Source organism: Erythranthe guttata, chromosome 8 (assembly GCF_056151865.1).
Source record: "Erythranthe guttata isolate IM_541 chromosome 8, IM_541, whole genome shotgun sequence".
In the NCBI taxonomy this organism is placed as follows: domain Eukaryota; kingdom Viridiplantae; phylum Streptophyta; class Magnoliopsida; order Lamiales; family Phrymaceae; genus Erythranthe; species Erythranthe guttata.
In genome coordinates, this window is record NC_142540.1 from 17857278 (window position 1) to 17879204 (window position 21927).

The window sequence follows — 21927 nt, forward strand, 5'->3', positions numbered from 1 at the left end:
TAAAAAAAAACACACTCGGTCCCTCAATTTAAAAAATTCAACAGTTTTAGTCATTTCGGTCAATTTTACGTCAAAACTAACGAAATCTAGTGTGTGCACATCTGCACATCAATGACTTAACTGACAAACAAACGGTAAATTGACGAAAATGACAAAAAACGTTAAATTATTGAAACATAAGGGACCAAATGTGTTTTTTGTAAACATAGGGACCAAATGTGAAACTGGTGCAAACCCGAGGGGTGAAAATGTAAATTTCCCCAAGAAAAATTGATATCCCACCACACTCTTCTCCTCAACTCTCAAGTCTTATCAACGGTCAACTTGATTCTTAGCTGGATCATAAATCAGATTGAACCCCCAAAATTCCCCGGCAAAATCTACGTTTCCGAATCAGTTGGATTGAATCCCGAAACCCCTGCTCAGATTCAACCAAATTAATCCAAACAATCAACGGCGCGGCGGGCCTCGGCGGCGCAGCTGGTCGTACTGTCCTGAAGAAGCTTCCTCTGCCGGAAAAATAGCGGCGGTGGTGGAGATTTCGCTAAGATGAAGGGTTTGTTCAAGTCGAAGCCGAAAACTCCCGCAGATTTGGTGCGCCGCACGCGCGATCTACTCATATTCGTGGATCTCGGAGGACTCGACACTAAGGAGACGAAGCGCGATGAGAAGGTTTATTCTTAATTTTCGTTTTTTTTTAATTCATTTATTTGCTTTCTGATAGAGTGATGAAAAATGAATCTTATTAATGGCGAAATTTGGATCTTATTAATTAGTTTTCAAATCGAGAGATTAAGAGTGATTATTGCTAGATGACAAGCTAAAAAAACATAAATTAGTGCTTTATAATCAACTAATGCGTAGTGACTTCAATTTTGTTTGAAGTGTTTGTTTTTATGTTGTTGCATTGTGGTTTTGTCTCTTCTACTGATTTTTAAAAAAAATTTAAATTTTTTTGTTTGACTTCTTATTGTGTATAGATGACGGAGTTGAGCAAACTTATCCGAGAATTGAAACAAATTCTTTACGGAGACAGTGAATCCGAGCCCGTATCGGAAGCTTGTGCACAGTTGACGCAGGAATTTTTGAAGGAGAACACTCTTCGCCTGCTTATTATATGCCTTCCGAAATTGAACTTAGAGGTGCGGATTTTGTATTTGAATGCTATTAAATACGTGATTTTAGCCTTTTTTTTTTGATATATAGCTTACTGATAAATTTTACCTTTTTGGCTCTGAAATGATAATTGATCGGGTAATTAAGATGTGTAATAAGCTGCATTTTTGCAGACACGTAAGCATGCCACACAAATTATCGCAAATTTGCAGAGGCAGCAAGTGCAGTCGAGACTGATTGCTTGTGATTACTTGGAAAAGAACATCGATCTCATGGATATCTTGATTGCAGGGTAAGTTAGCATTGGAGTGAACTCGTACTGAAACTAATCTAAATTTGAGGTCCCTGATTCACTTGGAAAACCGAGAAATTTGATGCCCCTGTTTCGGATTTTCTGTTTATTATTAACTTGTCGCCCCCTTTTTCAGTCTAGCTTGAATGAATGAAAACACTTGGAAATAGGATGTTGAACAGGGCTCCTCTTTTTATTTATTTTATTGCAAAAAATATATCCTTTGATTATATATTTTCCTAAATTCTGCTTTGCTGTTGAGCCACCAGTTATGGGAATCCTGATCTGGCGTTACATTACGGTGCAATGTTGAGGGAATGCATACGCCATCAAATTGTTGCGAAGTGAGTTGATTATTCATTTTTCATGCTCTTTAATATTATTGCATATAATTAATTTTAAGCTCCTGTATTAATCAATATAACTGCTATGCCAGAATATCGTTGGGAAGCATATTCAAACCTATGAGCTCATTCTCAAAATACTTTAGATATTGTATTGGTAGACCATATTTTTTCTTTTTATATCAGAATTCAATTGATTATTCTACCTCACCCCGTACTTTTTCAAGTGTTGATAAATGCACCGTCACAAAAGTTTCTGCCCGGGAAGATAATGATGTTGTGTCATTTTGTTGGAACGTGACTGCATAGTGCATACTGTTTGTTTTAGTCTCTAATTAATGGATGAGTTTGATGCTGAATCACTGCAGATTTTTTAAATTTTGCCTCCTAATTTTAGAATCTGCTTGGATTCTACAGATATGTTTTGGAATCAGCGCATATGAAGAAATTTTTTGATTACATACAACTCCCCAATTTCGACATTTCTTCTGATGCTGCTGCCACTTTCAAGGTTACGTATTTCGACTGTAAAGAATATTCACCCCCACAAACTCCTTTTCTGCTTAAAATTCTTGCTCTGCAAGAAAAAACATGGGCATGTATTACTGTGGTTTCTTGGCGTGGACCGACACTAACATGATTTATAACTTGTGCATCTTGTTTCAGGAACTATTGACTAGGCATAAGTCCACAGTTGCTGATTTTCTCTCCAATAATTATGACTGGGTAAAGAGTCTTTGCTTTGATAAACTGACTGTTGCATGCTACTTCAAAACATCATTGAACTTTTTTTCCGCCTACCAAATCGTTGTGTAGAAGTTCTTAAGCCATTTAATTTCTTCCCACTTAGTACTGTGCTGAATAATTTTCATTTATAGTTCTTTGCAGAGTATAACTCTAAGTTGCTTGAATCTACCAACTATATCACCAGAAGGCAAGCTATCAAGGTAACGTCTCTCTCTCGACCTCCCTACCTCTCTCTCTCTCTCTCACACACACACAAAGTAAAATACATTGGGCATAGTACTCGATTCTGACCCCATGATTTACTTCTTTCAGCTATTGGGTGATATGTTGCTTGATCGTTCAAATTCAGTTGTGATGACTCGATACGTTAGCTCAAGGGACAATCTGAGGATTCTCATGAATCTTCTTAGAGTATGTAGCCTTTTAACCTCCTTCCTCATTATTCATATGTGCATAGAAGTGAGGAAAATAGAGGCAAAAAAATGATTAAACATGACCCAAAAAACAAAATTCGTATATTTTAAAGTGGAATCCAACGTTGAATTTTGTTTCCCACCAGGAATCGAGCAAGACTATTCAGATTGAAGCGTTTCACGTGTTTAAGGTAATCCATTCTAAGCTCGTGGCAAAAGAGGTAAATAAATGGTTTTTGCCTCTTCATTTTCTGTTCTGACTTCAAAACACAAAATACGTGCAGCTATTCGCAGCGAATCAGAACAAACCACCAGATATCGTGAATATCCTTGTTGCAAACAGAAGCAAGCTTCTTCGCCTCTTTGCTGATTTCAAGCCCGAGAAAGGTCATTAATTAATTGTTTATGCAGCTAATCCATATGAATCTTTTTTCATTCTCAATAATTTTCTGACAATATTTGGTTCTTTTTATTGCAGAAGACGAACAGTTTGAGGCTGATAAAGCACTAGTCGTCAAAGAAATCGCGGAACTCGAGCCAAAAGAATGAACGACGTTGAATTCAGGTCTTATGGCAGTGTTGTATCGTAAAAATGTGTGTCCAAATTTATAGATGTTATACGAACTAGTTATCCAGCTCTGTATTGTGTGTATTAATGACGAGAACGAAACTTGGGAAGTAATTCTGTATATGGAGAAGCCCTATTCGACTTATTACAATCGAAACTGAAATTTTCGATGCTGTTGTAATATATATATTTCGAGTTAATCGCAGAAAAAAAAAAAAAAAAAAAAAAAAAAAAAAAAAAAAAAAACTCGTTTTTTTTATGGTTTGAGAGCGCTTAATCCGAAGGGTGCAACCTTCAATCTCTTTGCAGAAGCCAATCGAATGAAATGCTGATAAAAAAACGATGCTCCTCGATCCCGGCAACTATGAAATTGTGTTGTACTACGCGGTTGACGGTGTTTTTTGGCTGTTTTTCGCGCGGTGGCAGTGTTTTTGTATTGGACTAAAATCTAGTAATTATGAATTCTCAAAAAAAAAAAAAAAAATGTAGTAATTATGCTGAATTTTTTTTTTTTAAATAAATAAAAAAATGACTAATAGCCCCCCCATTTGTTAATTAATGACAGTTAGGCCATGATATGGAGAGTGATTAAGGAATTATCTGTCAATACGTCGAACTTTAATTATGTGATTAATATTCTCTTTTTGTTTTACTATAAATAAATAATTTGCATCTGATTTTTTGTTGTTTTCCTGTTCATAAAAACAAATTAAAAACCCTTGCAACAATCAAATAATTCCGATTTTCAATCATAAAAAAAATGGCACAAAAAGGCAAGATCCCCATCCATGTTTCTTCGTCAAATCAACTCACACAATTCACACATTCACTAATTTATATATAATACGCCTTTGTTCTTCAGTGAGTTTGTTGATCGGATTCTTCTTGAGTATTTTCAGGTTCATTGGAGGATTTCTTAGCGGCGGCGGTTGATGCTGCTAAGCGTGCTGGGGAGGTGGCATTTTATCTAACCTCTCTACTTTTAATTTTTTTAATTACTGATTTAATCAGCTCAATTCACCTGAGTTTATTTTTATTTTTATTTAATTATTTTTGTTTTTGGGATCACAGGTTATTCGTTCTGGGTTTTACGTGACAAAAAACGTGGAGCACAAAGGCCAGGTAATTATTACCTTATTTTGATTTATATTCCATGATTTGAAGAATGTTTGTAGTAACCTTCAATTGATGAACAAGAAGGTATATATATATATATATATATCTTCAGTAATTAATCTGTAATAGATTGTTTACTGTTTCGTAATTCGTAAATTTGGGGCTGTGCTAATTATGCCGTCTCACTGTTAAGAGTAGCTTTTCGGAGTGTCGAATTTCGTAATGCTTTTGATTGCTTGTTCGGGTTTCGGAAATTGCCTGATGAATGATGATGTTAGGAGCTTGATCTCGATAAAAACTGCGACACTTTCGTTTGTTTTTAATTGCGTTGTCTATCATTCTGTGTAGGTAGATTTAGTCACAGAGACTGACAAGAAATGCGAAGAACTCATTTTCGATTTTCTCAAACTTCAATTTCCCGACCACAAGGTTCGATTTCTAGTTTCTTTTTTCAGTTGGATGCTTTGCTATAGTGAACTTCGTATCTTGACATTGGTCTTTTGTTTCGTCTTAGTTCATCGGGGAAGAAACTACTGCTGCTTTTGGCACCACAGAATTGACCGATGAACCGACTTGGATTGTTGATCCGCTAGATGGAACCACTAATTTCGTTCACGGGTTGGTATCTTTTTGTTTATTTATTATTATTAGTAATTTCAATTTTATCATAATTTGAGTAATTGTCGACAAGTTGAATAGTAAAAGTACTGAGCTAATATGTTCTAATCTTTGATGCATTGCAGGTTTCCTTTCGTATGTGTATCTATCGGGCTCACGATTGGACGAATTCCGACAGTCGGTGTTGTCTACAATCCAATTATGAACGAGGTGCGACCACCGTTCCGACAATTTGAATAGCACCATTTTTATTAGGCTAATTCAGAAATCTAAGCAACTGTCTTATATTTACGATAACGAATCTTGATTTTTTCGATATGCAGCTTTTTACCGCAATTCGAGGCAAAGGTGCATTTCTAAATGGAAAACCCATCAAAAGTAAGTTAATTCTTCAGAGATTTATATATGTTTATTTTGAATTCAGGTTACGGTTTTTTGATCCCTATTGCCACATTTTTCATGTGCAGCATCGTCTCAAAATGAACTTGTGAAGTCACTTCTTGCCACAGAGGTAATCTGCTAAGCATATTTAGCTTAACCAGGATTTATAAAAAAAAAAAGGAAAAGAAAAGAAAAATTACCACTAGATTGTTTTAACTAGACGACTAATCAAGATTCATCGTAATTGAAATAACAGATAGGCACAAAGCGTGACAAGTCTACTGTGGACGCCTCTACAAATAGGGTCAACAGCTTACTCTTCAAGGTAACTTTAGTTGTTAGTAGTGGGTCCCACAGCCACGATGTCTTTCGGTTTTTTTTTTTTCCTTTTTTTTTTTTTTTTTTTTTAACTTTTTCATGTGGAAAAAATAGCTGAGAGCATGGATTTGTGATCTATTAAACAGGTTAGGTCACTTCGTATGAGTGGCTCTTGTGCATTAAATCTATGTGGGATTGCATGTGGAAGGCTTGATTTATTCTACGAGCTCGGTTTTGGAGGCCCTTGGTAAGATTTTTTAAAAATATTCCAATTTCTAAAAATGTTCGATTTTCCAAAAATGTTCGATTTTCCACAAATGTTCATAAATTACTGAAGTTGGGGCCCGTTTATTCAGGGATGTAGCTGCTGGTGCTGTTATTGTAACTGAAGCTGGAGGACTCGTTTTTGATCCGTAAGTAACAATTCCTTAAAAATTAATAAATAAAAAATAAAATAATAAGAAGGGTCCGTCGCATCTTATTTTGCAAAAAGACCCTTGAAAAAAAAAGGTTGAAATATAAGTAAGCTACTCAAGAATGGTTTATTGCATTTAGCACCCTATCTTTTCTCTAATGACTAAAGACTCCACGTGTTATTTTAATTGTAAAAACCCTCCTGTCATTTGTTTTAGCTTAAAAAAATGCATTACTAATATCAGGGGGACTCTTTTAGCGATTCGATATAATACAGGGGTACTAAATGCAATAAACTCGGTCGTGCATACTGTAGTTAACTGAGCATTCATCAAATATATATCCCAAACATAACTTGGAATTTCGTCTAAATTATGATTGTTCTATTCTGATAGATCGGGCAAGGAATTTGATATTACATCTCAGCGAATAGCAGCGTCGAATCCTCTTGTGAAAGATGCATTCATCGAGGCATTGCAAAAATCGGAATGAAGAATTGTCGGTGAAAAATAAACGAGCTTCCAAAACCAGTTAAGTTTTCTTGAATCATCTTCCGAAAAGCATTATTAATAATAAACGAAACTTTCGATTTTATTTTACTGGCTCTCATTCTTGGCTGATGCCTGGATCTTATAATTAATCTCAATTAGTATTTGTAAACTATATTGGGATTTCACTTACTATATTATAATTATTTTTCCCCAGTATAAAATTTATTTTAATATATGTATTTAAGAGTGTGAACTGCATATTAGAAAAGTAGGGCAAGTGCAGTGAACCAAAACAAATGTGATTTGGTACAAAATTAAAAATTATTAATTAACAAGTCACATGGATGCCTCTTATCCTATCTATATACAAGACAAGATTAAATAAATAAATAAATAATTAAATAATTATAAACAAATTCAATAATTAAGAAATGAAAGAATTGACAGTCAAATTATTCAGGTAGTACTCGGCCATAATTTCAAATAGTACACATGCATTAATTACATATGGTTGTGTGTGTGTTAGAGGTGATATATAGATGTAAGATGTTGCTATTTGTCAAGGAGGATTATTAAATTCTGTTTGAATTAAACAAAAAAAAATAATAATAATAAATAAAGAAAATTAGAATTTGGAGTTGTTTAAGGTACAGCTGTAGCAAGCTACAGATACGATGTATCATCTCTCGTACGGTAGCTGCTTCTTATATTAACTTGTTTATTAATTTAATTATGTATATATTAATATATTATATTATATCAATATATATATATATATATATATATATATATATATATATATATATATATATATATATATATATATATATATATATATATATATATATAAGTGCATGAATTTTTGTGTGCATCAGTGCACGTGTGGTGATGTGTGTATGTTTATGTGTTTGAAGTGTACGAAAAACACTTGAGCTTTAATAAGTTGTACTTGTAATTCTCATTTTCTTATTGTTGTAGTAATTTCCCTAATTAAGCAGTTAATATAAGAGTTTAATTGTTAATTAAGCTTTCGAAATGAGAGCTTAGTTAGTTAATCGCGCTTTTATTATTAGTCTAAGGAAAAATATTAGTGAAATACTATCAACTTTTTAAGTAGGTAAACAATTCATCAGGTCACATTTGAAAAGACCAAAGCTTTGTACAATGTAACATTTAATTATTGGGATTACGTAATTGTTATAATAATTGGATTAATGAGTGTAAGGGGACCCTGTCTTTAAATATTGACAGCATGCAAGTGATTATATAATACATTTAAACATCTAAAAAATAATCTAAAAATGTAATACAATCGGGACTGGCAATTTTTTTTAATTTAGTAACATATTAAACTATCGAGGTAATAAGTTAGTTTGTTTTTATTGAGTTGGAACCAGAATAAACTATAATTTAAGCAAGATTAATTTCAAATGTGATTTTGACTTTTTATAGTCTGATTTTTTCAACAAAATTCGAAAACATGGAAATTGTAGTTTTCTGAGTCAGCTACTTAAGCCAACTTGAACCAGCAAAATTGCATGCAGGTTGACAAAATTGTGCTTGGAATTAGGACAAAATTATACATAAATGACTTTTATTAAACTTTTGATAATTCATAATATCAAAATTGTGGGCGTTGTTCGTTAACGTATTCATATTTTCTTTCACTGACATCCTATCTTGGTGATTCAAATCGATTAGGGAAAGTGCTAACTCAACGAACTACAAATTCTATATTTTGAGATCTGACAAAGGCGGACTAAAACAGTCAAAAATACCTCTGAAGTCGAAACTGCAACGACATTTATCACATTATTTAAGTTATTAAAAAAAGAGAAAAACAAAACTGATGTTGACTCAAAACGACGGCGTTTTAGTCATCTGCCGACTGCCGTCTCAAAGTACAAAGAGGGTTTTGCTACGGTGACTGGGGGCTCAGGTGTTTGAGCCAATGAAAGTTACGAACCACAGAAGTGGGCCCCACACATAATAAACACGCATCGAGCAAATTTCTCAAGCCCCACTGCGCGCGTGTGAGCCCAAATATTTTGAACTGTCCATATACCAGCTGTGAGTTTAGAAACAAAAGCCCAAATATCCACGGGCCCACCTCTTGCGACCAACCAAATCCACTCGTTGATCCATTAATAATTTAACGAGTAAAATTACGAAAAAAATCCTATTGTTTTGGTAATTACAACCTATCCCTTGACTGCAAATCTTCTTACACGTCAACTCTTGGGGTGTCAAATTTCGTGAAATATTCGTAAGTTTGTACCCGTTTTACCCCATTCGAGCTCCACATTTTGAAGCAAGATGATCATAACTTAAGGGGTAATTTACGAAAACCCCTCTTTTTAGGGTAGTTACAACCACCCAACTATAAATCTTCTTACACGTCCACCTTTGCGGTGTTAAATTTAGTGTAATCTTCTAGATTATATGAAATTTTCTCAGTTGTATACCTGTTTTACCCCATTCGATCTCTATATTTTGAAGCAAGATGATCATAAGATGTGTTTTTTTGTTTGCATATATTAGATTGTGGTGCATCGGAAACTGCATTTTTGCACGAAACGAGTACAAACTAGAGAATATTCCACGGAATCTAGAAGATTATGTTGAATTTGACACAACAAGTGTGGACGTATAAGAAGATTCATGGTTGGGTTTTTTTTCGTAATTTGATCATAACTCAGGGATGTGGTTGTAATTTACCCTAATTTTAATTTTTATGATAAAAAAAAAATGTATTTATTTATTTATTTATTTATTTAAATAATCATCTATAAATCACCGCTGATCTTCTTCTTCTCCAGTGAGCTATTTCCTTTTTTCACAGTTGTCCAGCAGCCATGGTTTCTCTAGAAGATTCTCACTCTCACTCACACTCTCGAATCAACACCAATTTTACTTCCCGCTACACCGAATCGCGGCCGTGCTACTACTACACCCCGCCGCCGTCCTCGGCCAAAATCAGCCGCTCCTTCGGCCGGTCCATGCGCACCATCCGGTCCAACATCTTCCAACCCGATCAACCCGTCGAGAAACCGATTAACGAGTCGGAAAACCTCACCGACTCGTTCGTCGACCTCCGCCTCGGTGAGCTCGCCACCAAATCGTCGGGTAATTCGAAAAGCCTTTCCTCCGACGAAATCGACGATATATTGGACACCTCACGCGCCTTCAGCGATTTCTCCGCGTGCTCCAGCGATATTTCCGGAGAGCTCCGGCGTCTCGCCACTCTCCCCGAGTCAGCACCGAGTCAGGGTTTGAACTCCGATCTCGACTCAGAAACGTGTGCCGGTTTTCTACAGAGGGAAGCGTTTTCGACGGAGATAATCGAGAGCATCTCACCGGAAGACCTCCACCCCACCGTGAAACTCTGCGTCGACGGTCTGCAATCGCCGTCGATCGCGCTGAAAAGATCCGCCGCCGCCAAATTGCGTCTCCTGGCGAAAAATCGAGCCGACAATCGGGCCTTAATCGGAGAAATCGGAGCAGTACCCGCCCTAATTCCCCTCCTCCGTTGCCCCGACCCGACGACCCAGGAGCACGCAGTCACCGCCCTGCTAAACCTCTCCCTCCACGAAACCAATAAAATCCTAATCATGAGCGCCGCCACCGCCGCCACCGCCGTGAAATCCCTAATCTACGTACTGAAAACCGGCACCGACACCTCCAAGCAGAACGCCGCCTGCGCACTTCTCAGCCTATCCTCCACCGACGACAACAAATTATCCATCGGCGCGTGTGGTGCAATCCCCCCACTAATCGCACTTCTCATAAACGGATCCAACCGAGGCAAAAAAGACGCCCTCACAACTCTCTACAAGCTCTGCTCGGTGAACCTCAACAAGGAGAGAGCCGTGAGCGCCGGCGCGGCAAGGCCGCTGGTGGGGCTGGTCGGAGAACAGGGCACCGGACTTGCCGAGAAGGCCATGGTGGTGCTGAGTAGCTTAGCCGGAATCGAAATCGGGGCCGAGGCTATCGTCGAAGAAGGCGGGATCGGTGCTTTCGTCGAAGCCATCGAAGATGGCAGCAGTAAAGGGAAAGAGTTTGCTGTTTCGGCACTAGTCCAGCTTTGCGCCGAAAGTGTCGCTAACAGAGGATTGCTCGTTCGAGAAGGCGCGATTCCGCCATTGGTAGCTTTGTCGCAAACCGGAACGGCCAAAGCTAAGCATAAGGTTCGTTCATAAGATTATTTACATGTTTGTTTGGTTTTTCTTTGATTCTTGATATGAATTGCTAATGTTTATTTCCAATTGATTTTCGAAAACAAGTGATTGAATTAGATGATTGATAGAATCTCGATAAATTAGTAACCTCGCTTAAATAATAGGTTTTTCTGGTCCCGACTCGGTAAAAGACCTACTAAATTTTTAGTTCGATAATTTAATATTTCGCTAAATTAATAGAATTTTGGCAGGCGGAAACACTTCTGAGGTACTTGAGGAAGATAACTCTAACTATAACTACTAGTGCTACGTACAATAGAATCTCGATAAATTAGTAACCTCGCTTAAATAATAGATTTTTTTGGTCCCGACTCGGTGAAAAGACCTACTAAATTATTAATTCGATAATTTAATATTTCGCTAAATTAATAGAATTTTGTTACTTTTGGTAGGCGGAAACACTTCTTAGGTACTTGAGAGAATCAAGACAAGAAGCATCATCTTCAACTCCATAAAGGTGTGATTCTATTTTTGAGGGTTTCTATGATTTTGAGCTTGTTTGTTTAGTAATGGTTTGGCTTGTCTGTATATAGCAACATTAACTGTGTTAATGGCTTTGTATAAAGTGTTTCAGATTTTCTTTTTTCTTTTTTTTTTTTAATATTTTTGAGAGTTCTTAGATAAACAACAAAGTGTAGAAATATTTAGAAGCTAAGTAAGAAGAAGCAGCAGCTGACCTTTTAGTTGTAATTTGGTTGACTGGGTTTTCTTTTTTTTTTTTTTTTTATTAATTAGGCTTTGTTTTGGGGGTTATAATCATCTTTAATTTTTTGATGAAGAAACCCTAATTCTTTATTAGAGTTTTTTTGTTTGATTGTGTAACTAAATATGCTCTCCGGCTTGGAGTATATTCTTTTTTTCGGAAAGTGAAAAACTAATTCCGACTTCAATCCAAACAAAATCAATGGAATTTGACAAAATTTATTCAATTATTTTCTTCGGTAACGAAGGAATCAACGACCTGAGGAAACCGACACTCCTGTATAAAAATTTGCATATTATACGAGAAATGTACATAATACTAGACTAACCATACATGGCAAGCTCGACTTAAGAACATTGACACGAGCTTACTTGTAGCATTATTTCATCCCATGGTTGGTTGGTAATATATTCCAATTTCCAAAGGTTTGATGATGAATTTTGTAGTTTTTGGACTCAATTATTTTATTTATTCATTATTAATTTTTTTTTAAACTTATTAGACAAAGTATTGGTTAGCTGGGCGGCCAATTTGGCTGTATTATTTGTCGAAAGTGATGGTTTTTTTCACCTGAGTAGGTCAACTGTAGACACCTTATCCTTTGACCTGAACTCCAGTTTCTTTTAATCATCCTTAAATTAACTTAAACTTAGACTCTAATCAAATTGCCTAATCCTGTCCTAATCACGGCTTAAGTTATCATTGCTCATGATTAATTATAAGAGATTTCTTTGATTTAACAACCACTTTGGAGTAGGGATTAAGACATAAATAAGCATGAGTAGTGGGACCCTTTTACCCCTAATTCTTTGTTGTAAAGTTGGATCTATCATCTACCTACAATTTGTGGGGGGCCACCGCCCCCACTGTTGCATGTGTAATTGTATAGTTAACCATGGTTAGTAACACCGCTAACACAAGTGGGGGCTGGTTTGGTAGCCACACTATTTTATATTTGACTCGGCATTTAATTTATCAGTTCAAATTCTCTAATCCAAGTCATTTCATGAATATATGTGACCAATTAATCAACCATTAAATCTCACTTTTCTGGACCAAGATAATGATTTTTGGACCAAGATAATGAAAGTAGGACTGAGTTGGTTTTTGTCCAGCAACCAATCCTATTTTTAGAAGGATACTATTTTTTTTAACCAATTCATTGGATTAGGTCGAAAATTTCAAACAACCTATTAATAATCGATCAATTTATGGTTTCTAATATCATTAAAAGTTGGTTGATCGACCGACCATCAACCGACATACAAAGGTTAGGTCGGCAATGATGATTTTCATTTTTAAGCAAAATTTGCTTGTTGGATGGATAGGGTTTTAGGCCAGTAATCAACCGATCCAACACAGTCTCAACCCTGAATGAAAGATATTAGATAATTAAAACTGATTTATCAATCTTAAAGAAATTCTAAAGTGCAATTAAGGAAGTAGACAAGGTAAAAAATTAGGATAAATCATTGGCAAGAAAACCAATTTAAAATAGTCATATATGTACTAATTAAAAAAAAAAATTGAATCCCTTGTGATAATTAGGAATCGAGGTCTAAAGTTCGAATCATGCCCTCGTTCGCTACTTTTCGACTGCAATAAATGTTAATGCAACCCTAATAAAACCCTAGACAGCAATTTTATCTGTCTTACTAGAACTATCCTCATCAGAACTGCCACACAAGCTAGGCTTAAACCCCTTGTCAAGCATCTTCTCCACCTCCTCAAACAGCAGCCCCTTCGTCTCCGGCACAAGCAAATAAATCGCCACGAGCCCGGCGGTCGAAAATCCGGCGAACAATAGAAAAGTTCCGGCGGACCCAAGAGCTTGCGTCAGGGACAAAAACGTCATACTCACAATGAGATTCGAGATCCAATTAGAGACCGCCGCTATGCCACCACCGATTCCTCTATACCTCAACGGGTAAATCTCGGAGTTGATTATCCAAGGTGCGGTCCCCATTCCGGGAGAGTAGGATACAATGTACAACCCTAGAAGCAAAACCGCGAAAAATCCGAACTTGCTAGGGCAACCTTTCGTGTACCATGTTCGGTGCTCCCCTTGGCACATTCCTCTTATTGCATCCGTTGCGGCCAAGCACGCACCGGGTTGGTACTAAAATCACGAACGAAACAAAAAAACGAAACGATAAATATAAATCATAAAATTTACATACAAGTTTCTATTTATTGATAATTTATAATTTTCATATATTTTTGTAGAAATTTATTCAAATAAATATATATTTTCAACATATATGAAGAATTAAGGAAAAAATATACTTGGGGATATTCTACTAAGGTGGTTTTTGCAAATGATTATTTAAAAGCAGAAGTTAGTGATTATGAGTTAAGCCAATTTTAAATGCTTATTTCTAAAAGTTAGGGTATTAGCGATTATTTTAAGATAAGCAAAAGTAAAAGTTGATTTTGCAAAGATCTGAAAACGGATTATGAGTAAAACAAAGCTCATAATCACTTTCAAAAAACTTTTGCAAACACCAGCTAAAATGCGCTTCTAATTTTTTGGAAATTGCAAAAAAGGCCGAAAGAGTTTCATTTAATATAACATCAAGAATTGAAAAAAAATGGAGAAAGAAAAAAGAATATTACATTGTTATGTCCATTAGCACAGAAGGCGCAATCGGACGAAGATTGAAGACACGTCATACAGTTCCATTTCGACGGCTCAGATGCTCCGGCAAAAGTCGAGCAAGTCGAGTTCCCACCAAAGTGTAGAGATTCAACACCACTAATTTTCGGCGAATGATCGGACGCTTCGTAAAAAAGAACAGACAACGCAACAAGACAAATTATAATACCAAACATCGAAACAATCATAAGCCTTCTCCTCCCAAATCTGTCGACGAAAGCCATACTAACAATCGAACCGAATGCGTTCAGACCAGAGGTTACAAGCGACAATGCTAAAGCTGTCTCATTCGAGGCGAAACCTGCCAGCTGGACGATCGTGGGGCTGTAGTACATAACGGTGTTTATGCCGACAAACTGTTGAGCAACTTGTACGGTGATGCCTGCGTAGAGTCCTCGTCTTACGATTTTGTTTCCCCAAACGTTTTTGAGTTTCGAGAAAAAGCCGGTGCCTATTGAAGCTTCTTCGATTTTTTCGGCTTCGACTGAGGATTGTAATGCCTTCATTTCTTCTTCGACCTCGTTTTCTGGGTAGATTTTCTCGAGAATTTCCCTCGCTTCCTTTACCTTGTCCTAATTTTAAAAAAAAAAAGAAAAAACAACAACAATTGTCGAGTTTAAAGATCCATTTTTATCCGATTTTCGTCGATTTTTAAACTGAATATTTCCGATTTTCTAATAATGTTTTCCAATCCGAATTCCAATTTTTCCGATTTTTTTTTTCCGAACGGAATTGGACTACATAATAGATTCCGGTTTCTGATTCAATTTTAATTCCCAAAAATATTTCAAAAAATACACTTAAACGATCAATACTATTATGTATTTTATATAATAGTTGACTGAAATTTCAAAAAATCCGAATTTCACCTAATCCCATCCGAAAATTTTCGATTTCGGAATTAGTTTTTTGAGTCCGATTTTTGTTTCATCTTCTTGTAGTGTTTGAATTAAAAAAAATAAAAAATTAAATTTGATATTTACCTGTCTATATAACCATCTAGGAGACTCGGGAAGCGATAACATCAAGAAGAACTGGACAACCGCCGGAACTCCGGCGACTCCGAGCATCCACCGCCACGTGCCAGGTGTCTAAAAAAAAATAAAAAATTATTACACATTATCGAAATAAAAATATTTATTTATTAAAAAAAAAAGAAGCAAGATTTTTACCTTAGTGAATGCTAAGTTAATAAGATAAGCCAAAAACTGTCCTCCTGTAATTAACAAACCATTAGTGCTAACTAATGCACCCCTAATTCTCGCCGGAGACGCTTCGGAAATGTATAGCGGTGACGTCATCGAAGCCATTCCGACGCCTAATCCGACGAACACTCTTCCGACTATTATCATCCAAGGCGCCACCGAGGCCGCCATTATAACTGCTCCGACGAAAAATAAAATGTCGGCCAAAAGAATCGATTTTTTCCGACCGTACTTGTCGTTTAAATAGCCGCCAAACGCCGCACCGAATATCGCCCCTCCTACCGCCATGCTCACTATCGTTTCCTGCAAATTTAGCATCAATTAAATTAGTCACGTAAATCGTAACTTTATTATATTATATTATTTGGAACGTAATAATTTTATAATTTAATTTCTTGCCTGCATCCATGTGTTAGTGTCGACGGATTTGAAGTCGTCTCTGATGTAGAGGAGAGCACCGGAAATAACACCTGGTACGTACGTAGATCGAAATATAATTAATTGTGGATTTATAATAATATCTTGACAGCCAAACGAGGCCTAATTAATCAATTGTTTATTTGTACCGTACCTGTGTCATAACCGAATAATAACCCGCCAATGCCAGCGGATAAAGCGAGACGCATAATGTAGGGCGTTTTCAAACTCGTTCGCCAGCATTCCGTAAATTCCGTTTTATTCGGTTTCGCAATACCTCCCTCCATTTTACTTTTCAGCTCGATAAATTACCGTTTCTTCACAACACTTCTAGCTACCGAGTAAAAATTAACTCGATTATTATATAGAAAGCCAACTAATTTTTACCTGAAAAAAAAAACATATTTAAGACGAAGAAAACTTTGTCGTAAAATCGACTCGGCATGGAATTTCGGAATCGGATCGAAAGCCTATTTATGATTGGTGGATAATCTTGATATTAGATTCTTGATTCTTTTTAATGATTTTGAAGATCAAGGGTTGACTTTTAGGCAATTCTCATTAAATAAGAAAGGAACCCCTAAGTTATGGTCAAATTACGAAAATCCCCTCATGTTTGGGTAATTATAGTCATCCCCTCAACTATGTATTATTTTACGAAAATACTCCACCAGAAGTAAATTTAGAGATGTTAAATCGATAAAACCGAACCGAAATTTCGGTACGCCAACATTTCATACCACGTTTACTGAACTGAATATACGATTTGGTTCGCTAAATAACTGAATTACATAAATTTTATATAAAAGTATTTGAAAATAGGGTTGACTGTAATTACCCAAACAAGAGGGGGTTTTTCGTAATTTGTCCGTACTTCAGTGGACGGCCGTAATTTGCCATATATACTATTAAATATATAAAACAAATTCAATCTCGATCCCCCAAAATTAATATTTCAAACCCCAGTCCCTGATTGAAAGGTATATCAAATCTTCAACAATTGTGTGTGTGTGTGTGAGAGAGAGAGAGAGAGAGATAATCAACCCCAATTATGACTGTGAAAGACTCTAAAAATCCGAGGAAAATAACTCAAACGTTGTTGAATAAAAAAACGACGTCGTTTATTTTCTCAGTACAAACAAAAACAGGTGGACTATTTCCTCAAAAACGACGTCGTACACAAACATATTCAGTTGACTGTAACACGACCCAGATTGAAGAACAGCAAAATCAATAAACCGAAGAAAACGTGATTCAGAAACGCGATTTCTTTACGAAACAAACACAAAAGCGCGTGGAAACGAAGATCACAGCATTACCTCAATTAGGGTTTCCTGTGTTTCTCCTCCTTCTTCTTCTTCCTCTCTGCATGCGATTTTTACGGGATTCTCCTTTTCTCCGATTATTCTATTGTGCATGTGATCTCTAATGGATAATGTGTGTGTATATATATAGATGTTTAGTGTGTGTGTGTGGATAATATGATAATATAATATAATATAATATAATATAATAAAGGATATTATTATTAAATTTAGCTTTGACCAACTTTCAAATTCTAATAATATTTTTCACTTTTTATTATATTAAATGAATTAAGACTCCATTAGAATTTTAATTGTACATTTAATTCGAATTAAAATACATGAGCTGAATTTTCAGTATTATATATCTTTTTCTTTGAATTTTTTTTGATGATACGGAATCTTTATCCATTAAAAAGAAAAGATTCGGAATCAAATTAGTAGAACACGTGTTTTACTTGTTGGGCATTTCACATGGAATATTAAGAATCAGAATGTATGGATTTCATTTAGTATATATGGATAAATATTAATTATGGAAATTTAATATAAATGGATAAACATCGATTATCTTAAATTAATTCAGTTCAACTCTATCCAAATATTGCACATCTGCATTATAGGTGTCGTTTGGTTGCTGAGAAAAGACTAGCTAATATAAAATTAAATAATTTAATGAAATTTATTTGTATTATTGGGTCTTGAAAGGTTCGACAAAAATCATAACTAAAAAGTAAGATAAACCACAATAACAAAATATTGGCGGTTGGTTTTGGTAAGTTAACGAAGGTACCAAACATCGAACGACCTTTTATTATTTAATTAATAATAGTTTAATTTATCCAACCAAACGAAGTCTAATGCTACAAGCCGATCAAACAAAGAGTCAAATATGATAATTTACTAGATAGCCGTAATCCACAAAATTACGCAATCAATCACGAAATCATGGGAATTTAATCGAGATTGTTATTTGATTTTTAATTTAATGTTTTCATTCATTATTTTCTTGCGGGAAAATTATAGTTTTTATCTCGATTTCATATGTGGTCCTCCTTGTTCAAAAAAAACACATTTGATCCCTTATATTTTAATAATTTAACGTTTCTGTTTTTTCCGTCAATTTACCTTTAATCCGATATTTATTAAGGGAGTGATGGACACACCCGTGACTCCGTTAGTTTTAAAGGAAAATTGACAGAAAGAACTAAAGAATTTCATTTTTAAACTATGAGGGACCAAAAGTGTTTTGTTATAATATGATGGACCAAATGTGGAATTTGTGTAAACTTTAGGGGTAAAATCTGTATTTTTCTCATTTTCTTGCCCGCAATCTGATCTCGGGTAATAATGTTTGGCCCGGCCCGACCCGACCCGACCCGTCCCGAATTTTCTTGATACAGAAATCTAAATCTGGTTTCTCTTTCTCCTCCCACTTCTTGTCTAAAAAAAATCATGAAAACCTGAATTCAATCAATCCTTAAACAGAACGATTAAAATTGATTTGATCCCTCATTTCTTCCCCAGATAAATGTAATTAATTAAAAAAAAAAAAAAACTGGATTAATTAATTTGTTTTCTCTTGCCTATCTTCTCATCGTTGATCTTCTTCTTCGAGGGACCTCAAAATTAGGGCAATACGCATCGTTCGTTAATTGGTTTATGTATGTTTCTACTCTTGATTTCGTTTTTCGCCTTTAATTGTGTATTTTTTTTAAGAATTATATGTATTTATTTGTTTTTAAGGATTAAAGATTGAATTTTTTTTTTTGGTCTTGTTTGTCTGAAATGCTGTAATTTAGGGCAATTTTGAAGTTCAAGATAAATCATTTTTTAATTTTGTATAATTTCTTGGAGATATTGTTGTTTATTTGTTTCTTTAAACTTTATATTTTCAGTCAACATGCTATTATTGAATGACTGCAAAGTGTTTGTAGAAATGCTAGTTAATTTTGCATGCAGGAGTTATTCGAACATGTCTAGTTACTTTCCGATTTTACCAAGTTTGTTTTTATATTTTGATGGGATTCGACTGGACAAAGTTATGAAACACGATTTTGTGGGAAGAAATATTATCGAGATATTTTGTTCTAAAATGATGGAATCTCGTAGTGGCGGACCGGCTGTGTATCTATCCGTATATATATACATATAGAAGTGTTCGGTAATTATATTCGGAATATTTGGTTTCAAATTATCGAGATTACTTTCTTCATGCTGTTACCTTATATTTTTCGATATACTTTACCTGCCTTACAAGCTTAAGCTTCTTTTGTATTTTCGATATTCTTTAGTGTTCAGCATTGAACAAGTTTCCTGATTTGTGTATGTATATATGTATCTGTATCAGCAAAATATGATTCTGTATATGTGGCATTAAAGGGGGGGTGGGGGCGATTTTCACGATGGCCTTTTACACAGAGGAGGATCGAACGGAGGATTATCTTTTCAAGATTGTTTTAATCGGTGACTCGGCTGTTGGTAAATCGAATCTACTTTCAAGATTCGCTAGAGACGAGTTCTACCCCAATTCGAAATCTACAATCGGAGTAGAATTCCAAACGCAGAAAATAAAAATCAGCGGTAAAGAAATTAAGGCGCAGATATGGGATACAGCTGGACAGGAGCGGTTTAGGGCGGTGACGTCAGCGTATTATAGAGGTGCCGTCGGAGCCCTTATGGTCTATGACATCAGCAGACACGAAACCTTCGAGAATATCGGAAGATGGCTTAACGAACTTCGAAGTAAGCTAAATTTAATTTTTTTTTTCTTTTTTTCTATTTGTTTGTGTTAGTGTTAAAAATCGATAAGCTTAATTTAATGTCTAGAAAATATTTCTTTTGAAGTTTCTTGAAATTTACTTTACTGCAAGGTCTCGATTCTCTAGTGATTTCGATTCTTGATTTTTTTTCAAACAGCTCATTCGGATATGAATGTAGTAACAATATTGGTCGGAAACAAATCGGATCTAAAAGACGCGCGAGAGGTGACAACTGGCGAAGGCAAAGAGTTAGCCGAAGCGGAGGGTCTTTTCTTCATCGAAACCTCGGCTCTCGATTCCTCCAATGTATCTGCTGCTTTTCAGACAGTTGTGGGAGAGATTTACAACATTCTAAGCAGGAAAGTCATGCAATCTCAAGAACTCGAGCCGAAGGAGCCCGAGTGGACCCCGCATGGGAAAACGGTAGTTTTGGAGAGCGACGAGAACAAAAAAGGAGAAACTGCAGGAACAGCAACTGCAGAGGATGGAGTGACTAGTAAGAAAGGTGGGTGCTGTTCTTCGTGATTTCGATTGGATGGAGAACCCCTTCATACACATTTCGAATGTTAGAACTGTAGCATTGCATTATATTTTTTATTTTTTATTTTTTTGGAAATTTGTGTTGATTGGTTTAGATGTGTAATGAAATATGTGAATAGAAATATTAAAGGGTAAATTACGGCCACCCGCCTGAGTTATGGTCAAATTACGAAATCTTCCCTCCTGTTTGGGTAATTGCAGCCACCCCCTCAACTGTATTATCTTACGAAAAGATTTCTCCAGAGGTAAATTTAGGGATGTTAATTCTAGGGCTGGGACTTTGGGATCGGGATTCGGGATCCCGTCCCGTCCCGATTAGAATTTTACTATTTGGGACTAAAACTTCGGGAATTCGGGATTACGGGATTCGGGATCGGGATTAGGAACAAATACGGGATCGGAATTCGGGAATTGGTTCAATCCCGATCGGGATATTTTAATCCCGAATTAGGAAAAAAGAAAAAAAAACTAATAAAAACACACACACACACACACACACACACACACACACACATATATATATATATATATCAAAGATATGAGAAATACAATATAATATATCATTTCAACTTATTTTTAAATTTTTAAAATTTTATTTGTTCCAAGTTTTGTGGTAAAAATAAATAGTGCAAGAACAATAGTATGTATATAATATATTCAAGTTGGTTTAGTGTATAAATAATACTAATGAAAAAAAAAACAATATTTCTTAGTTTTTAAGCAAAATATGGGATTCCCGATCCCAATCCCGAATTCCCGAAATATTTAGGGATACCGATATTACCGGGATTTAATAGTATGGGACGGGATTGGGATTTAAAATTTCAATCCCGAATCCCGAAATCCCAATCCCGAAAATCCCGAATTCCCGAAATCCCGTCCCGAACTCACCCCTAGTTAATTCAGTAAAATAGAACCAAAATTTCGGTACGCTAACATTTCATATCTTTTACCAAACTAAATATACGATTTGGTTCGGTTAATAATCGAATTACATAAATTTTATGTAAAAAGGACAGGGTGGCTGTAATTATTTGAACAAGAGGGGGGTTTCGTAATTTGGCCATACAGCCCAATATTAAATTAGATTGAACTAAATATGCCCCAGAGTTAGAACACGAAAAAATATTTTCTCACTTGTCCTTATCTTAATTCTTTAGGCAAATTACAGCCAAACCCCTAAGATATGCTCAAATTACGAAAAAACTCTCTCATGTTTGAATAATTACGTCAACTCCCCTCAACTATGTATTGTCTTACGAAAAAACCCTCGTTTACAATGTA

The 21927-nt window shown here is 35.6% G+C and overlaps 5 protein-coding genes across 7 annotated transcripts; 4 read left to right on the forward strand and 1 right to left on the reverse strand.

Annotated features, from left to right (window-relative positions):
* Window positions 1–231: 231 nt before the first annotated feature.
* LOC105962201 (putative MO25-like protein At5g47540) lies at window positions 232–3650 on the forward strand. Its single transcript, XM_012986503.2, has 11 exons — window positions 232–672; window positions 981–1142; window positions 1290–1408; window positions 1678–1752; window positions 2170–2263; window positions 2419–2478; window positions 2631–2699; window positions 2812–2910; window positions 3059–3103; window positions 3197–3299; window positions 3391–3650. The coding sequence occupies exons 1-11, from the start codon at window positions 550–552 to the stop codon at window positions 3459–3461; spliced, it is 1020 nt and encodes a 339-aa protein (XP_012841957.1). The 5' UTR covers window positions 232–549; the 3' UTR covers window positions 3462–3650.
* A 398-nt stretch (window positions 3651–4048) lies between these two features.
* LOC105962202 (inositol monophosphatase) lies at window positions 4049–7039 on the forward strand. Its single transcript, XM_012986504.2, has 12 exons — window positions 4049–4253; window positions 4380–4435; window positions 4552–4602; window positions 4945–5025; window positions 5111–5214; window positions 5340–5424; window positions 5538–5592; window positions 5682–5725; window positions 5852–5920; window positions 6060–6160; window positions 6270–6326; window positions 6723–7039. The coding sequence occupies exons 1-12, from the start codon at window positions 4241–4243 to the stop codon at window positions 6817–6819; spliced, it is 813 nt and encodes a 270-aa protein (XP_012841958.2). The 5' UTR covers window positions 4049–4240; the 3' UTR covers window positions 6820–7039.
* Window positions 7040–9565: 2526 nt separating this feature from the next.
* Window positions 9566–11883, forward strand: LOC105962200 (uncharacterized). 2 transcript variants are annotated; one of them, XM_088822145.1, is made up of 3 exons: window positions 9599–11005; window positions 11248–11264; window positions 11466–11883. In XM_088822145.1, exons 1-3 carry the CDS (start codon window positions 9674–9676, stop codon window positions 11509–11511), a joined length of 1395 nt encoding a protein of 464 aa, XP_088678271.1. In that variant the 5' UTR covers window positions 9599–9673; the 3' UTR covers window positions 11512–11883. The 2 variants fall into 2 exon arrangements, with proteins under 2 accessions (XP_012841956.2, XP_088678271.1); XM_012986502.2 differs by lacking the exon at window positions 11248–11264 and having other exon boundaries at window positions 9566–11005; window positions 11449–11883.
* Window positions 11884–13218: 1335 nt separating this feature from the next.
* LOC105962199 (inositol transporter 4) lies at window positions 13219–17463 on the reverse strand. Of its 2 annotated transcripts, none has more exons than XM_088822144.1 (7): window positions 17357–17463; window positions 16192–16371; window positions 16020–16090; window positions 15588–15923; window positions 15399–15506; window positions 14376–14987; window positions 13219–13878 (listed from the first exon to the last, which is right to left on the reverse strand). In XM_088822144.1, the coding sequence occupies exons 2-7, from the start codon at window positions 16322–16324 to the stop codon at window positions 13390–13392; spliced, it is 1749 nt and encodes a 582-aa protein (XP_088678270.1). In that variant the 5' UTR covers window positions 16325–16371; window positions 17357–17463; the 3' UTR covers window positions 13219–13389. The 2 variants fall into 2 exon arrangements, with proteins under 2 accessions (XP_088678270.1, XP_012841955.1); XM_012986501.2 differs by having other exon boundaries at window positions 16192–16424.
* Window positions 17464–18743: 1280 nt separating this feature from the next.
* Window positions 18744–20809, forward strand: LOC105962198 (ras-related protein RABA5a). The gene is made up of 3 exons (XM_012986500.2): window positions 18744–19005; window positions 19692–20086; window positions 20261–20809. The coding sequence occupies exons 2-3, from the start codon at window positions 19747–19749 to the stop codon at window positions 20626–20628; spliced, it is 708 nt and encodes a 235-aa protein (XP_012841954.2). The 5' UTR covers window positions 18744–19005; window positions 19692–19746; the 3' UTR covers window positions 20629–20809.
* Window positions 20810–21927: the final 1118 nt, after the last annotated feature.

Coding starts and splice junctions, on each gene's coding strand:
- LOC105962201 (XM_012986503.2), top strand. CDS start 550: ATGAAGGGTTTGTTCAAGTCGAAGCCGAAAACTCCCGCAGATTTGGTG. Junction 2,700..2,811: donor CCAGAAGGCAAGCTATCAAG/GTAACGTCTCTC, acceptor TACTTCTTTCAG/CTATTGGGTGATATGTTGCT. Junction 3,300..3,390: donor TGATTTCAAGCCCGAGAAAG/GTCATTAATTAA, acceptor TTTTTATTGCAG/AAGACGAACAGTTTGAGGCT.
- LOC105962202 (XM_012986504.2), top strand. Junction 5,726..5,851: donor AGTCACTTCTTGCCACAGAG/GTAATCTGCTAA, acceptor TTGAAATAACAG/ATAGGCACAAAGCGTGACAA. Junction 5,921..6,059: donor TCAACAGCTTACTCTTCAAG/GTAACTTTAGTT, acceptor TCTATTAAACAG/GTTAGGTCACTTCGTATGAG.
- LOC105962200 (XM_012986502.2), top strand. CDS start 9,674: ATGGTTTCTCTAGAAGATTCTCACTCTCACTCACACTCTCGAATCAAC. Junction 11,006..11,448: donor CGGCCAAAGCTAAGCATAAG/GTTCGTTCATAA, acceptor TACTTTTGGTAG/GCGGAAACACTTCTTAGGTA.
- LOC105962199 (XM_088822144.1), bottom strand. CDS start 16,324: ATGGAGGGAGGTATTGCGAAACCGAATAAAACGGAATTTACGGAATGC. Junction 15,924..16,019: donor ACACTAACACATGGATGCAG/GCAAGAAATTAA, acceptor CTAAATTTGCAG/GAAACGATAGTGAGCATGGC. Junction 15,507..15,587: donor TTAACTTAGCATTCACTAAG/GTAAAAATCTTG, acceptor ATTTTTTTTTAG/ACACCTGGCACGTGGCGGTG.
- LOC105962198 (XM_012986500.2), top strand. CDS start 19,747: ATGGCCTTTTACACAGAGGAGGATCGAACGGAGGATTATCTTTTCAAG. Junction 20,087..20,260: donor ATGGCTTAACGAACTTCGAA/GTAAGCTAAATT, acceptor TTTTTCAAACAG/CTCATTCGGATATGAATGTA.